The 15,982-nt window shown below is 46.7% G+C and overlaps 4 protein-coding genes across 4 annotated transcripts; 3 read left to right on the top strand and 1 right to left on the bottom strand.

The window, feature by feature from the left end:
• Window positions 1-849: 849 nt before the first annotated feature.
• GGS22DRAFT_165534 (CBS-domain-containing protein) lies at window positions 850-3,346 on the top strand. Its single transcript, XM_047961697.1, has 4 exons — window positions 850-1,673; window positions 1,818-1,941; window positions 2,003-2,152; window positions 2,229-3,346. Exons 1-4 carry the CDS (start codon window positions 1,428-1,430, stop codon window positions 2,900-2,902), a joined length of 1,194 nt encoding a protein of 397 aa, XP_047818231.1. The 5' UTR covers window positions 850-1,427; the 3' UTR covers window positions 2,903-3,346.
• A 2,994-nt stretch (window positions 3,347-6,340) lies between these two features.
• GGS22DRAFT_165532 (uncharacterized protein) lies at window positions 6,341-7,488 on the top strand. Its single transcript, XM_047961696.1, has one exon. The coding sequence runs from the start codon at window positions 6,403-6,405 to the stop codon at window positions 7,276-7,278; it is 876 nt and encodes a 291-aa protein (XP_047818230.1). The 5' UTR covers window positions 6,341-6,402; the 3' UTR covers window positions 7,279-7,488.
• A 949-nt stretch (window positions 7,489-8,437) lies between these two features.
• On the top strand, window positions 8,438-10,758 carry GGS22DRAFT_22783 (calcineurin-like phosphoesterase). Its single transcript, XM_047966535.1, has 3 exons — window positions 8,438-8,706; window positions 8,816-10,185; window positions 10,240-10,758. The coding sequence occupies exons 1-3, from the start codon at window positions 8,692-8,694 to the stop codon at window positions 10,505-10,507; spliced, it is 1,653 nt and encodes a 550-aa protein (XP_047818229.1). The 5' UTR covers window positions 8,438-8,691; the 3' UTR covers window positions 10,508-10,758.
• Window positions 10,759-12,632: 1,874 nt separating this feature from the next.
• Window positions 12,633-14,391, bottom strand: GGS22DRAFT_165528 (FAD/NAD(P)-binding domain-containing protein). The gene has a single exon (XM_047961695.1). It carries the CDS (start codon window positions 14,151-14,153, stop codon window positions 12,879-12,881), a length of 1,275 nt encoding a protein of 424 aa, XP_047818228.1. The 5' UTR covers window positions 14,154-14,391; the 3' UTR covers window positions 12,633-12,878.
• Between the last annotated feature and the right edge of the window lie 1,591 nt (window positions 14,392-15,982).

Here is a 15,982-nt window from a genome sequence, read left to right as displayed (position 1 = left end):
CTTTGATCTCTTCGTCGAGTGTAATTTTTTACTCTAGCCGCTTATGGTGGATTACTGTGGTTGAGTCTTTACAGGAAAGCAGAAATCTCAACTTTATACGAACATCTTTATCTTAGGTGTGTTACTTTGCTACCCTGTCACTTTACGTTGAATTTTGTAACTCTGTGTTCTAGTTAACCCATCTATTTCTAAGTCGTAACTGAAGTCAAAGTGGGAACTCATTAACTGACAGTAGAATTGCTGCGTTCTACTTGTACTACGTACTTTCTATACACCCACCGAATAGCTTACGAGATTGCGGAATCCTACAGAATCATAAACGTTCACACCACATGTGCCAATGAACCAACTTCGTCGCTTCACAATTTGAAGAATCTCAACTTGGCCACTTACACCACGAACCCACACACACAGGTTACTGTGGTATGCTTTGGCCAAGCAACCGCCTAGTACTAAGTAGGCAGAGTCCATGCTGGATTACGTCAACCCAGTTAAGCTTATTTACCTAAATACCATTTTTGAGGTCATTCATGTTCTTACTGCGTAGGTATGCATGTGCCTAATAATAAGATGCTCTGGATTGAGACAGTCTTATAATAGCAGCTACAAAGACTCAAGAATAAAGATCTAATCCCACATGTCATTCTTTCAATCAGCAAGCACCACCATCCCTACGATTGCATGTACATAGCTGCTCCTATCAGAATCACAGAAAGATAAAGTACCTACCCAGGTATCGCTACTACCCAGCTGCAGCTTCCCTCCTTCTGCACTGTCATTAATTATAAGCACTGCCCTATCAGATCTCTCCGGACCCCTACATTTATCAACCATCCATAGGTACATTCTATACCAGCTGCATAGCTCTCTTTAACCACTAACTTCCAGGTAGATATCAATCAACCTACCTACAAATAATCAAGTTCTCAGTTGTCCACTCGGTTCAATGTTGGCAGCCCAGTCTAGACCATTCAAGTAAGAAAGAAAGTGAGGCTATTTATTTGTCTAATCTGACCTCATTCATTATCATTACACCAATTCTCGTCCTTATCGTTGTCGACCCTTCCACCATCGATCATCGTCATCGTCATGAATTCAATTGTCGGCTTCTACCTATCTTGTCTCAGCTAGCATGTTTAGAGCTTAGTTCTCCAATTCTTCGAGTAGCCCTACCCGATACCTAGCAAACTCCCCCTTGGTTCTTTTTTTAAAATATCGCCTTTTTTTACTCTCCGCACCCCTCCCCCTCCTCCCTGTAAAGAGAAGGTCTCCTACACCGAAGTCTTTTCCACGCACACACCTACTGCAAACATCTACTACACGCCTCCGGGGAGACGGGCGTTCCACCAATAATTCCTGCCCCGACTTGCCCTGAACCCCAAGTGAGCCCCAAAAGGGTTTAAAGAGAAAAAAACGAGAGGTGAACGATGGATGACCCTTCGAGCCGCCAACCCAAAAACCCGCCAGGCGACGAGCCACAGCGTGCGCCAACCGCGACCGCCCCCGCCATGCTGTCGGGTCTGCAATCGTCCATACCACCGCTGCCTCTAGCTGGTCACGAGCTTCCCTTTGTGCAGCCATCCTCGTATCTCAGACCTAAATTTCGGAGTCGTACAACACCCGTGCCCACGACGCCAATGACTCCCATTGATGAAGAGCAGTTGCAAGGCCTGGTAAGCTATTAGATTCTGCATTTCATTCCATTATATATCTTATAAGTTCCCGGCTTCTCCCGTCTTGCCTTCCCCTCCCGTCCGAATCCGACTCTTGCGCCTTGGGTCTCAACCATTTAACTAACCGTCTTTCCATGTCTATAGAAAGGCCTGCGCAACTTTCTTCGAGTAAGAACCAGTTACGATGTGCTCCCGCTGTCTTTCCGACTCATCGTGCTCGACAATGATCTCCTCATTAGGAAGAGCTTGGACATATTGATTCAGAATGGTAATATTACATGCGTAGCTCTTGCGACAGTCCGAACCACTCCTAACATGAACGTCATTAGGAATTGTGTCCGCGCCTCTTTGGGATTCGCAGCAGTCTAGATTCGCCGGCCTCTTGACGGCTACCGACTATATAAATTTGATCCAGTACTATTGTCAATTCCCGGAGCACATTGACGACGTTGACAAGTTTAGGCTCAGCAGTCTTCGCGGTATGTTGCGCCCGAAGCACGAACATGCGGGGCATATCAATTGAATTTGTGTGGCTAACACCTTAGGTTCTCGAAGACATTGAAAGGGCCATCGGTGTGCTCCCTTTAGAGACTGTATCTGTCCACCCGTCGAAGCCGCTCTACGAAGCATGTAGCCGTATGCTGAAGAGTCGCGCTCGCCGAATACCGCTCGTCGATGTCGACCACGAAACAGAGAGGGAGACGGTAGTAAGCGTCATCACGCAGTATCGCATTCTCAAATTTATTGCTGTCAATACGGAGCAGCATACCATGCTTTTGAAGCAGGCAGTACGAGAGATCGGATTGGGAACATACAAGAACCTTGCTACGGCCAAGATGACAGACTCGGTTCTCTCGGTAATCAATCTGATGGTAGTTCACAATATTTCCGCCGTACCCATCATTGATAAAAACAATGTCGTACTCAACGTGTTCGAAGCCGTTGATGTCATACCATGTATTAAGGGTGGGGTTTACGACGAGTTAAAGTCAACGGTAGGAGAGGCATTATCGAGGAGGCCAGACGATTTCCAAGGCATCTATACTTGTCAGGAAGATGACAGGCTCGATTCGATATTCGTCACTCTACGTCAATCTAGAGTCCACAGGCTGGTGGTGATTGATGATAATTGGCATTTAAAGGGCATTATTTCCCTTTCGGACATCCTCAAGTACGTCTTATTTACTGGCGTTACTAGCGATGAGGGTGAATACTTCCCCCTTCCATGATAGGTTATCGGCGACCTTTCGAGAAATTTTGACGACGAATACGACACCTTGGAAATGGCGGCAACGAGGTCAGGAGTCTAGGGAGATTATTGATGGGCATTGCAGAGGAGTCTGGCGTTCGAAAGACTAAAGTGGTTGCATAAGGATCAGTCCTTTTGAGCCCACATAGGTTTCCATTCTCTCAGGTATCTAGGTTAAGGAGGAATTATACGGTCTAGATGGGGGAGGCTTTAGGCTTTGGCAAGAGATAAAATGGGTCTGGATCTTACTATGGCCATACGTGTAGCGCAAGTCTTTCTTGTAAGTGCAATACATTTTGAGGATGTCCAAGATAGGAGGTTCCTACCTTTTCGCCGCACATTATCCCTGCATATGATGATATCACGATATCGTGGGGTCGTACCTGCAATACTCAATACCTTCCTAGCAGTTATGGAATTGGATGTGAACTTTCTTAAGGTAATATCACCTTATACTGCTCGTTGCTTCTTTGGTCGTTCTAACAGAATCTGTCTAATTGTGGGAAAACAGTAGAAGGAAAGACCGATTTGGATATGATACTATAAATGTCAAAAGTATCATCAATCCGTCCCACATAACGGGTGCATTATTTGCCATTTTTCAAGTCTTCAATATTCTCTAGTATTTTCCTTCCCTCATTCACAACATACCTCTTGTTTATATAACCGCTCAAATGCAGTCTTACCATCATGATATTCCCCCGCCCTCTAACAAAGGCAAAGAACCTATACCTGCGGGTTGGTCAACGTCTTCACAGCCTTTTCCCTATCAACGAAGACGGCCAATCTCGCACTCAAGCATTGCTATGCCACAAACAGGTCTGGATACATCCCGCTCGCCTGGTACATTAGAAGTCCCCGGTCGCAGAAGCAGCACTTGGACGTCTTCCAGCTGCGATGGGGGGTTGCTTTCGGAGCGTGATGAAGTAGATAATAGAGAAGAATTTGTCAACGAGTACAACCGACTTGCAAAGAAGGTAGATTTTCCCACTAAACGATCTTCTAGCAAATAGGTCTACTTACTGAAAGCTTTCAGTACGGTTTTCGATTATTCATACCAGGGGATTTCCCCGTATACTCTGTAAGCGGGAGAAAGGAGAGAGAGAGATTCGTCCGCGATACTAACAAGAAAATGCATCCAAGCCGGCTCCGGTTCGAAAATCAAGTTGGTTTTCTAAACCTCTAAGACGATCATCTTCCGGTCAGTCGGTCAAGACTGTGATTGTCAAATCAGACCAAGAACTTCGACGACGACGGAGCATCAGTGATGCCGCTTTGAACATCGTACATCATCAAAAGAAAGATGGGTTGGGGAATGCAAATCTCCAGGATCTAGTTCGATTGTGCGGGAAGAGTCTGTTTTATTTGCCCCCAGAATATACCCCTTGCTCCTTAGTATTGCCAACGTGCTTCCGAGCACTTGCACAAGCACTCGTACAACAAGGTCAGGAAGTGCATCTAAGTATCGACCAGTACATATTTACCTACTAACATACACTCATAATAGCTGATACTCGAGGGATATTCCGTATACCTGGTTCAATTCGAACTGTCAACACACTCTATGATTATTACTGCGCTGATAGAGACACAAACGACATCTCAGTCACAACTCGCTGTCCTAATCTTCCCACTCATATCAAGTGTAGCACTCACGATGTCGCCTCCGCATTCAAGAAATTTTTATCTGGGCTACCTGGTGGCATCCTAGGGTCCCTATCATTATTTGATGCTTTCGTTGCAATTCACAGCCAGCTCCATACTGACCCCGAGCTCGCCAAAACCAAAGAAACTAAACTTCGCGCGCGATTGATTGCGCTTGCTATTGGAACCGTAAAGTCACAGTACCAAAGAGAGATGATCTGTGCAGTATTTGGCCTATTGAGCTTCATTGGTCGAGCTGCGGAAAATACCCCCCGTGAGGACGAAGACGGACGACCTCTTCCAACATCTGGTCTGATGGGATATAATGCTTTGGGCATCATTTTTGGGCCTCTACTAATCAATGATTTGATTAAGTCCTACAAGATGAAAGTTGCGGACCCGGCTGTTGGGCTAGTATTACTACCGGTATCACATCCAAAATCTCGAAAGGAAAGACGCAGGCATAGAAGATCAAGAGCCACCACAGACGACTCAACCTCCCAAATCACGGTAGACAAAATACACATCGCTAACAGTATTGCAGAGATGCTGATAGTCCATTGGAGGGAGGTGGTTCGACAAATGCGAAGTCTCGGTACACTCAAGATCAGAAGAAATGGGTGTACTGGTCAGCATGGAAAAAGCAGGGCAAAATTGACTTCATCAGCTTCAGACACATGCTCGTTAAGAAAAGCACCACATTGGGGTGAACCTGGGCCGTGCTGTCGGCCAAAGGCTGCAGACGTCTCTCCTATGGCTACAAGTCCAATCCCAACACCGAGTAGGTAATTTCGTACATCACCCATGGCATTGCAAATAGAACTTCGCTTACCCAAATATACTTTCTAAGGTCAACCTGAGACCCTATATACTAAGCGACAACAACCACGGCAATCTAAATCTATAGTCTCAACGAAATGTCTTTCACCAACAGCAGAGGAAAGCCCATCAAATGGACAAGAGCCTCACAGGCACGAAAATCTTCCAATTCACCACCGTCATATAAATCCACTGGGCCGTGGGATATACGGAAGTGAGATAATATTTCATAGTTTCAACTCCCCTTTCCCAATAATTAGAAAAGATGAGGAATATTTGACGAGGACCCCGAAGATTATGACGCCCATTAGGTCACCCCCCTTAACCAGAGACCTATCAAACAGCCCAACTGGGGAGCTTTCCAATATCCAGCCTCGAGAGATAAGCCCTGCTGACAAGTGGAAAGCTTTAACTATGGCTAGTAGGGCTAGCACGGAATCGTTGGCAAGAGCTGCAAAGGAAAGACGTTTAAGACGGAGTCCCGGTGATGGCCTTTTCCGACACACTGATGAATGTTTGGCACAACGAAACAAGAGACCAGCCATACTAGATCAAAAGCGGCAGTCCACAAGCTACCAGAGTAGCGGTAAGCTGACGCCATCTAAGCTTTCACCTAGGAGGAAAAGTATATTCGAGACATCGCGATCCGAAAGTTCAGCATCACCAACGAAAAATGCCTTCGATCGAAGTAGGCCAGCCCCACGTCGTTCAAGTTTCGGATCTCACAATGGCGCAGTAAGGGCAATGACGGCATTGTTTGATAATGCCGCCAAATATTCTCCTATTGGGAGTTCTATAGCTCCCAGTATCATTCTTTCTACGCATTCTGGAGCTGCTACACCAGTTAGATCTAATAAATCTAAAGCATCTCCGACAGTCAGTATACTATCGAAGAATTCTGACTATTTCAGTAGCAAAGTCCAACCAGTGGATACACTAACATACAGTAAAGAGTTTGCGTCTGTTGTGAATCGTGGCAGTACGGGCCTTACTTCTTCAAAAAGCACTCCAGGTGGCATGCCATATAAATTTTCGCGCGTCTCTCTACGACCTACCGGCGGATCATTTTCTGCATCACGAAGAGTGCCTCTCTCTTCATCGACCCCACAGATTCCTCGACGTGACCGAGAGCTTAGCCAACCACCAAGCTTAGGAACCATGATCCCTCACCGTGAAGAGCCTCCAGTGGCCCAACATATCGCTTTTACCCGCCCGACTCTGTCACTGTCGCCTGGTCATTATGATGGTGACGACGAAAGGGTTTCAAATGGGAGTCCAAGGCCGAGAAGTAGTAATTCGATGCTTCATACTCAGATTCGCCATTTGCAAAAGCAACTTGAATACAGAGCAGAAGAGAATACACAATTACGGCGTCGTCTAGAGGCTCGCGAGAACATGGATATTGGTAAATTATGCGAGCAACTCAGAATAGCAAAGCGCGAAGCCAAAATGTGGCGCGGGAGAGCTGAAGCGGCGGAGAAGCGGGTAGCGGTCTTTAAGCAATTTACGTCAAGGCTTCGAGGAATCCGGGATAGCGTTACGCTGAGGGATAGCATGCAGGAACTAGGCGGCGAGGGACAAGTTGACGGGGAAGGTCAGCGCGGTATCGGACGAGGGACGCTTGACGGATCGGTTTCTTCGTCCTACTCGGGGTATACCTTGAACCAGGAAGACCTCAACAACCACATACGTCGGAGTGCAAAGGCCCGTACCCTAGGAGGCAGCATTGGGAGAAGTCGCAGCGAAGACGACGACTTTTGGACAAGGGGTAGCAGGACAAGACGGAGCGGTCTCTGGGAGAGGAAGATTTCCAGTGTCCGGACAGCACGGCTGTGGGACATTGCCGAGGAGTTGCTGATGCTTGAAGGGGATGTAGAGTGTGATAGGCGATAAGTTCTAGCCTAGGTTTCTGAAAACACCGGACATATGGGAGATAAGGGGTCCTTCTATGGACTCTGGAGTATGATGGGGGCACCTGATCGATGTCGGTGCTAAGAGTTAGAGTAGGGTTAGGTGCATTTCAATTGAGACGGATTGAAGAATCCTACGATTCATAGCTACCTCTAATGATATGATTATGGCAAAAGTCCCATGGGTGCTTACCTATTTGGTGTTTAGATTATAATATCATAGTATTAGGTACCTACTACCATCCACCTCTCTGTAATTGACTTTGGTGTTCCCGGATCCTCGTTAACGATGATATTCTCTACCCTTTCTCTCCATTGTGAAGATTAATAATTATCAACTGTCAATTGACAGTATATATGCTTGAGCCTGTCTTATCCTTGTATGAGGTAGGTTTCAACACGCCCTCCTGATAAGGTTAATACGAACCCTCATCCAATTCGAAGAACGTTTGGATGCGCAGTGTAACATTCTAAGCGTCATTATCAAGGTCCGAGTTATTTTTTTAACGAAATCCTAGTTCGCAGGTTCGACGACTTGTTTTTTTGAGTTGAACGAAGGTGGCTGCCGATCAGCCGTTATTTTAACGATTCTAGATAGGTGGAGGTGGGTACTAAAGCTATCCCGGTTAACCGTGTCTCGGAGATATTTTGCTGAAGGCTTACGTACTCATTCCTCCTTTCGATAGCAGCAGCTGCTGCATGCAGTAGCTATGATGATCTACGGCTTGCACTTACATAGAGGCTTCCTCTTCACACACCTAGCTGACCTAGGTATATAGGTACCTAGGTATTAATCAACTTTCCTACCTCGTAACGATGCAGGCTTGTCAGGCTTGTTTAACTTTCGGTAGGAAGGTGTTTATTGGCGAGTTTTAGAGTTTGGATGATGAGCTGTCATATGAACATGACAACGCTGGGTTTGAATGAATAAACGCATGTGCTCCAACAGTGTACATCGACCATAGGTATATCCCGCACAAATTCAATAAGAGAAATACGTGTATCGAAGTACCTAAGGCTAGATCCGAGAAAGGATAGCCATACAAGGATGTCTTGGCGTGGATTGGTCGCGATTCCCCAGATTGTCATTATCATTTATCGGGAATACTTGACCGGGGTCTTGATTTATTTCTCCTTCAAGTGTTCCAAATGTTCCAAATTCTCTAGTTCTAGTTCTTTTTTCTGATAATACATTACTTCAATTCTCCAATTTCGATACTGTTACCAACGACTTGCAGGGTTGAAGGTTCGAGCAGATATTATTTATATGCGCATGGTTGAAGATGATTGGCCGCTGGCGCCCATCACTACGACATCGCTATTGTGCTAACATACAATATCTACCTGAAGTCGGGCCAGCAGCGACGTCTAGCCCACCATATTCATCTCCAACATCATGACGCGAAGGATAGTATGTCGCAATTCATTTCCATCTCTTCCTCCCTATCAATCATTGTACACACATAGCTATAACTACAATATATAGATACATCGAAGCTAACATGGTCTTTTCTCAATAGGTGCGCACCATATCCCAGCTAACCGCTGCAGCACTTTTCGCATTCGTTATAATTTTCTTCCTCGATCGGAATTTCCGGCTTCTTCCCAATGCCGTCCACGAGTATATGCCACAACATCATCATGGACAAGTCGTTACCGATATAACAATTACTCAATGCTCCAAAATCAATCTACTTTCCTCCTGCAAGCTCGACCCCGAATCCTGGCACAGAGTGGAGAAGAACCTCTATCTGGGCAAATCGTGGGTCTCTAGCGCCTACCTTCATGTCCAGAGGAAGAAAGAGGAGGAGCTTACTGTCGCCGACAAGGTTGTCATAGGTGTCACTGTTAGTCGACAGGATCCTTCGACCGGTACTAAGGGAAATCCTGATGAAAAATGGGAGGCTCGTGCAGCTGGGTTGTGGGTGTTGCGATCATCCAAGCCGACAGCGAGCGATTCTAAGAAGGCCGTCACTGCAGTCGATGTCCTCTTTGGAGACGATGCCGTGGAAGCTCGAAGTGGGTGGCAGTTCCAGAACATGCCACTGTTGCTCGATGCTGGCACAGACATACCAACCGCTCATATTACAATTCGGCAAGGAAACCTGATTGAACCTGTAAAACCTCAACCGCGTGTGAATGATAATGGAAAATTCAAGATAATGCAGTTGGCAGATCTGCACTTAAGCACCGGCGTTGGCCATTGCAGAGATGCAGTTCCCGACGAATATGAAGGAGGGGTTTGCCATGCTGATCTGCGGACCCTCGACTTCGTGTCCAAGTTATTGGACGAGGAGAAGCCGGATCTGGTCGTCCTTAGTGGTGACCAGGTAAATGGAGACACTGCACCCGATGCGCAATCAGCGATCTTCAAATATGCACATTTACTCATTAAGCATAAGGTTCCTTACGTATCCATATTTGGAAATCATGACGATGAAGGGGCGCTGTCTAGAGCCTCCCAAATGGCATTGATTGAGCAACTACCATATTCGCTATCTGTAGCTGGACCAGACGACATTGATGGAGTTGGCAATTACTACATTGAGGTGCTGGCACAGGGCACCTCAAAGCATTCTGCACTAACAATATACATGCTTGATTCACACTCGTACTCTCCAGATGAGCGACAGTGGAGTGGCTATGACTGGATCAAGAAGAACCAGATCGACTGGTTTAGACAGACATCGGAAGGTCTGAAGAAAAAACATAAAGAGTACACCCACATACATATGGATCTCGCTTTCATCCACATACCACTACCGGAATATAGGGATGTGGAGTCTATCCGTGTAGGTGAATTAAGGGAGGGTGTCACTGCCCCTAAGTACAATTCGGGATTCCGCGATGCCTTAGTTGAACAAGGTATTGTGATGCTTAGCTGTGGACAGTACGTATCCTCCTTCCCTTTTCTTCCATAGTATTATCTAACACTCGAATTTAGTGACCATGCCAATGAGTATTGCATGCTTTCAGCGGATGAGGAGACGAAGAAGCCTGAGCTGTGGATGTGTTACGGTGGTGGTGCTGGTTTTGGAGGTTACGGTGGATATGGCGGCTACGTCCGGCGAATTCGGTTCTTCGACATCGACATGAACGAAGCCCGAATTACAACTTATAAGCGACTTGAATATGGTGATACTGCGGCCCGAATCGACAAGCAAATAATTGTCGATGGAGGAAGCGTTAAGCCTCCCAGGGAAGAGAACTGATAGAAAACCACCATTTCGAAACCTGATGGATTATTCCTTCGGAAATTTTCCTCTACTCAAAAAAAGATACCATGACGCTTTACGAGCTCTACTTGCTACGGGAAGTCTGGATTCCCCTCTGATCTATCGTTTTACCACTTTGGATTGGGATGATATTTTTGTGACGATCTGAATCCGCGACGGCGGAAATGATGACGTAGGCACGACTACAACAAAAGAACCGAAAAAGGCGTTTTTGGAGCTGCGATAGAACGGGTCGGCGGGAGGTAGTGTTGTCATGCTCAGTGTATCATAAAAGAGCTGTGGGCAGGCGTATATATTTCTAGCGACAGTTTGAAAAAGAAAATACTACGGTCGCGAATTATTTCGGTTTGGTGTCTTGTCGGTGGTTTGCTTGTTGTGGCTTTGACGTGTGTATGTAAATGCCCTCGTTTTTATTTGCCAGGTCGTGGTTGTTGATATCTACAGCTAGCATTAACATGGTCAAATGTGTGCAAGGGAATGCCGTTACGATGTTTTGTGTAGGTGAGTGTGCCTTCGTACATAGGACATTGGAGATTTATCTAATGGGAATCAAGGTACTATGTCTACGCGTTCATTTGCATTATTCATGTTGAGCAATTAAAGACATTGATAAAAAAAAAAAAAGATAAGTTGTATTTTTTCGGAGGGCGATTGAATTGTTTTTCCTATCCAAAAGAGAAGTGGAAGGGATAGAATAACGAGATGTGGACGGAAACGGAGTAGATAGGAAGCAAGTTGTTTCCGTCTTCTTATTCTTCCTCGCTAATATGAGGGGAATGTTGTTCGATGATGGTTCGACAAGGCCCGGCTAGGATGGTATTCTCCATTTCAGGCCGAGCCATTTGTCGCTGGCCATTTGTCGCTGGCCACAACCTTGAAATGTGCGTGTTGGTTGGCTACCACGCATCAAACTCCTAGGCTATGTTAGAACTTCTTCTGTTGGGTGGGTGGTTGTGTTGTTAGATGGGTAGGTACTTACTCTAGACGCGGAGAGTTGATCACTTCCTCTCCCGGCTCGGAGGACCACCCCAAGGGAAATTTGTCGGAGGCGTAGTAGGGAGACCGTCAGGTCCCCCCCAGCCTCTGACGGGGTGATCTCGTACTGTCGGGATCTCTGGGTTCTTACTGCCCCAGAGTTTTAGTCCCGACAGTAGGGGAACGGCCAAGCGTCTCCCTCGTCTGCCTTGAAGCAGAGTGAGTGTTGCGAACCCTTTCCCCCCATCACGCCCCGCACGACCCCCGCGACCACCAGTAAATGGTGCGGATCGAGAGAGCTCGATGTCGGGATGAAGGCGCTGATAGAGAAGGCCGGCGTTATGGTGCCGAGATTATTCTCTGACTCGCCTTGTAGAAAGGTCGAGGGTGCCGACAGAAGTTTAGGTTCCTCGCAAATTACTGTGTCTATGGTTAGTCATCATCACCATGTTATTCATCTTCGCTGATATGGGTGCGTACCTGTTGCGTAGGATAGTTAGGTGTATCCCCGGACACCATAGGATCTTAGGGTTAGTAGAACCTGTGGTGACCGGGGAAGAAAGTTAGGATGTGGCTGTACGAGTCCACCGGAGTGGTGTATCACCACTCCCGAGAGACGACACGACTTGTTTGCAAAAGCGTAGTCATCTCTGGTAATAATGATATAAATAATTATTATAATAATAAATTATTTCCCCATACATGGCTGGATGGGTTGGGAAGAAGTCGTTAGGTTTATCGACCATTAATTATTTTCCACGTTAAGGGAGTGTGTTAAGGAATGTTGTTGGGAAGGAAAAGGAAAAAGAAAAAGAAAATCGTGGGGGGGAGACGGTGTTATATAGTTTTGGTCTGGCTTCTAGGAAGGAAGTTGCTGATTAACGAGTCACAGTAGAGTGCCCTATAGGCACGGCCCGTACGCCTTGTTTCACACTCGGTACGGGCCATCCAGTTCATTACCATCGTTTCTAGGTACTGTGGTACTCGTACTTGTACACCAAAATAAATATTAACTGTACGTACCCAAGGACAATTCAAGAATTAACTGATGTCAAGGGGTACGTACCTCTTGTAGTTTGAGAGAACATAGATACATGTAGGTACCTAGGTATACGTATTACTACGTGTATATGGATGTATTTTCGTCTATACTACATGTAGGTATATTGTATAGAGTATACATGTACTTTGTAGTCCCATCATGGACGTATAAACGCCAAGGGCAAGAAAGAAAGATTCGTTAGTCATCCAAATCAAAGCCTTCATATCCAATCTATCCCATCCTACCCAGAAGAAAAACGAACACCATGGACGTCTATAAATACCAAACTCCCTTCGACCACATTCCAAAGTCCTGTCTATAAATCCCAAGTTAGTTCCTCAAGTCTCCATGAACTCCGTCTATCTCCTTAAACACCCTCAAAGCCGTCTCGTTTTGTCCCCTAACATCGAATTCATTAGTAAACGCCGCCATCTCCGCGAAAAACGCCCTCATCCGCTCAGGATCTTCGTGCATCCCATCCTCGGCATACGCGTACACCCTCCCGAATTTCCTCGCCAATTCCACAACAGCCTGGCTCCTAGGCCTCCTCACCCGATCAAACGCGGCTAGCGCGCGGGTGATTTGGTCGGGGTGCTTGACCTCTGCGAACAGGGCGTCGAGCACAGCAGCATCCTCGAGCGCTTGCGCGGCGCCGTTGCCGGCAAATGGAAGAGCCGCATGGGCTGCGTCACCGAACATGGCCACGCGGTCACGCGTGTAGTAGGGTGCGTGGTCATGGTCCCCCGCTGCCCAGGAGGCGCTTGTGTCTCGGGCCACCATGCGCACAATCTGCTGGGCTTCCTCGCTGTAGTCGGCATACAGAGCCGGATCGAGCGGTTTCCCTTCCTGCGAAGTTGGGGAGATGGCACCGCGCACGGCGACGCCGGCACTCAAGCGCGTGTTCTTGTTGAGCGGGATGCAGTTGATGTGGCCCCGAGGTCCGAGAAGGATGGGAACGCTGGTGGTCCACTTGGGATTGATTTGCTTCCGCGCTTCCTCGGTCGATATTAAGGTCCGGTATATCTGCCAGCCATCGTGGTTCTTGGGCGATGCGGCTGGGTGATCTGCTCCTAGGAGGTAGTTGCGTGTTACGCTGTGGATACCGTCCGCGCCTAGGAGACAGTCCGCCGCGGCCTCGGTGCCGTCCTGGAATGACATGTGAACAACATGCCTGTCCGAGGATTTCTCCGTAATCTTGACGAGCTTCCTGCCGAAGCTGATGTTTTCGCTTGGAATCAGTGCGAGATATCCATCCAACAAGTCGGCTCGGCTGACTGTCTTCCTGCCTTTCGCTCTTCCAAGCTCTGCCACTAGTTGACCTTGATGCGGACCCTGGCCGAGAATCACTTCAGTTACCATTTCCTGATTTTCATCGCCCATGGTTAATGCTTTATCAAAGTACGCCTGCCTCACCTCAGCACCGATCAGTGTCATTGCTTTAATAGCATTGAGGTGAAGCGCAAGACCCGCGCCAACATCTTTGTAAGCCGGTACTGACTCGTAGACATGCACATCAAGATGCGGCTTTTTTATCAAACCTACCGCAAGAGCCAGCCCAGCAATGCCTCCGCCCACTATAGCGACTTTTACACGATTCTCAGCCATCTTCGATATTGTATGTATAATAGAGAAGACGATAAAACAACATGGTGGCCTCAGAAATTCGAGTTAAGACATGCTTTGCAGGATCCGACGAAACGCGTAAGTATCGACGTCACCGACGCTCAAATCATTTCCTAACAGAGCCATAAGCTACGAGCGTGACACTTGTCGAAAACTTACAATAGTAGGCGTATGTCAGTGCTCATAGTAGCTGTTGTCTGTGAGTCCCTGACTATTAGACATGGAGGTAAGTAGGCAAGGCATCAACTAAGGGATTTCCTATATATATAAGATTAAACCCGAGTAGTAACCTGAACGGCGATTGAATTGAATCGAATTAGTTGTCTCAAGTCTTCAAGAAAAGCAAATCCACTAATTTGGTGGCGCCAGTCAGATCTTTGTGAATCGTGAAAATACTTATGTAAGAGTGAAACACCCTCTCCGGCTGAACCGCTTAATGTATACGAGCCCTTGATAATTCTCGTGTCACCAGTCAATACGTCCATGCTCGAACTTCCTGTAAGGGCGTAAAGGCATCCGCCCAGCCAAGATGAGGAAACAAGTTTGACCAAGAAATTGAGGATTTGTTTGCGGAAATACGAGGCTTCAGCCTTCTCGTCATTTAGACGCGTTGAACGAATAGAACTAACGGCTTTCGACCATGTTCTTCGCAGAGCCAATCGGTCAGATCGTCGTCTCAGGGGTGCGTATAGTAATCCAATTGGGCAACGTTGAACGAAGCCTGTATTTTAATTTGGCGGGACATATTCAATAAGAGTTAGAAGTTGGACCGTGCCATTGGATCTTCATCCCTCTGCTTCCCACTGGAAAGGAGAATCTTATCAGATCAAGACCCGCCCGATGATTGGGGCCAGCTAAAATGGCTCGTCAGACGGATCACACGTGGCGTGACCGGCTTTAAACACTACCGGAATTGTTGAGTCGAGCATAATTTTAAGCGAGAGGAACTCGTTCTCTACAGCCTTGATCCCACGCCAGCCCGCGGTGAGGTAATTGTCGGTGAGTTCAACTGTTCAGGGGGTCATACGATCGATGGAACGTTTCGAAACGCGCGGAGAGCGAAGTCGTCTCACTTTAGAAGGCATTGCCGAAACTACTATGTGGATCAACATTGAGCCTCATTGCGAAAACCCTTGCCAGGCAAGTTACCGAACGGAGTATTTCAATGTTTTCGGTACTGGGCAAACTGGGCGGGCTGGGCTCATTTCCGGGGAATTGGTTAATGAAGTCAAGCTCAACTTTTTTATCTGATCGTTTCCATTTTTTGCTTCCGAAATATTTCTACACTAATGTAACCTTAGTAAGATAAAAATGGGGACAAGCATATGATCCGATATCGGCCGTCATATTTAATCAATCAGTACATTCTACTTCACTAATCAGATTGATAAACTCTTGTACTCCGTGCGGCTGGATCGGTTTGTCAGACTGATTGATTAGATTAGGTACCTATTGCCCGGCTGATCCCCCGATCCCCCATTCCTTTAATAAACAAATCAAACAAAAAGACGTTGTGTTACTCCATCGGGCTGAACGACCTCATCGTTTCACTGTTCCCCATACTGTGCTTCTAGAATTGGGAAATGTTTTCCGACTTTTCAAATTGACAAGTTACTAATAATTATACCTGGTAAAATCGTAGAAGCAAGCAAATAATAGTACCTTAGGTACATAGTCATCAACTTCTTGGCTACCGCTCGCAAACTAAAAAAGAGTACATGATTATATCATTCTCGTTTCTTACGATCACATTGTCTTATTGTTTCACAGATCGCGCAGGAGGCTTTCAGCCACACCGCCAATTGATAGTC

The sequence above is a fragment of the Annulohypoxylon maeteangense genome (assembly GCF_022496945.1).
Source record: "Annulohypoxylon maeteangense strain CBS 123835 unplaced genomic scaffold GGS22scaffold_10, whole genome shotgun sequence".
In the NCBI taxonomy this organism is placed as follows: domain Eukaryota; kingdom Fungi; phylum Ascomycota; class Sordariomycetes; order Xylariales; family Hypoxylaceae; genus Annulohypoxylon; species Annulohypoxylon maeteangense.
This window is presented reverse-complemented; position numbering and strand designations above follow the sequence as displayed.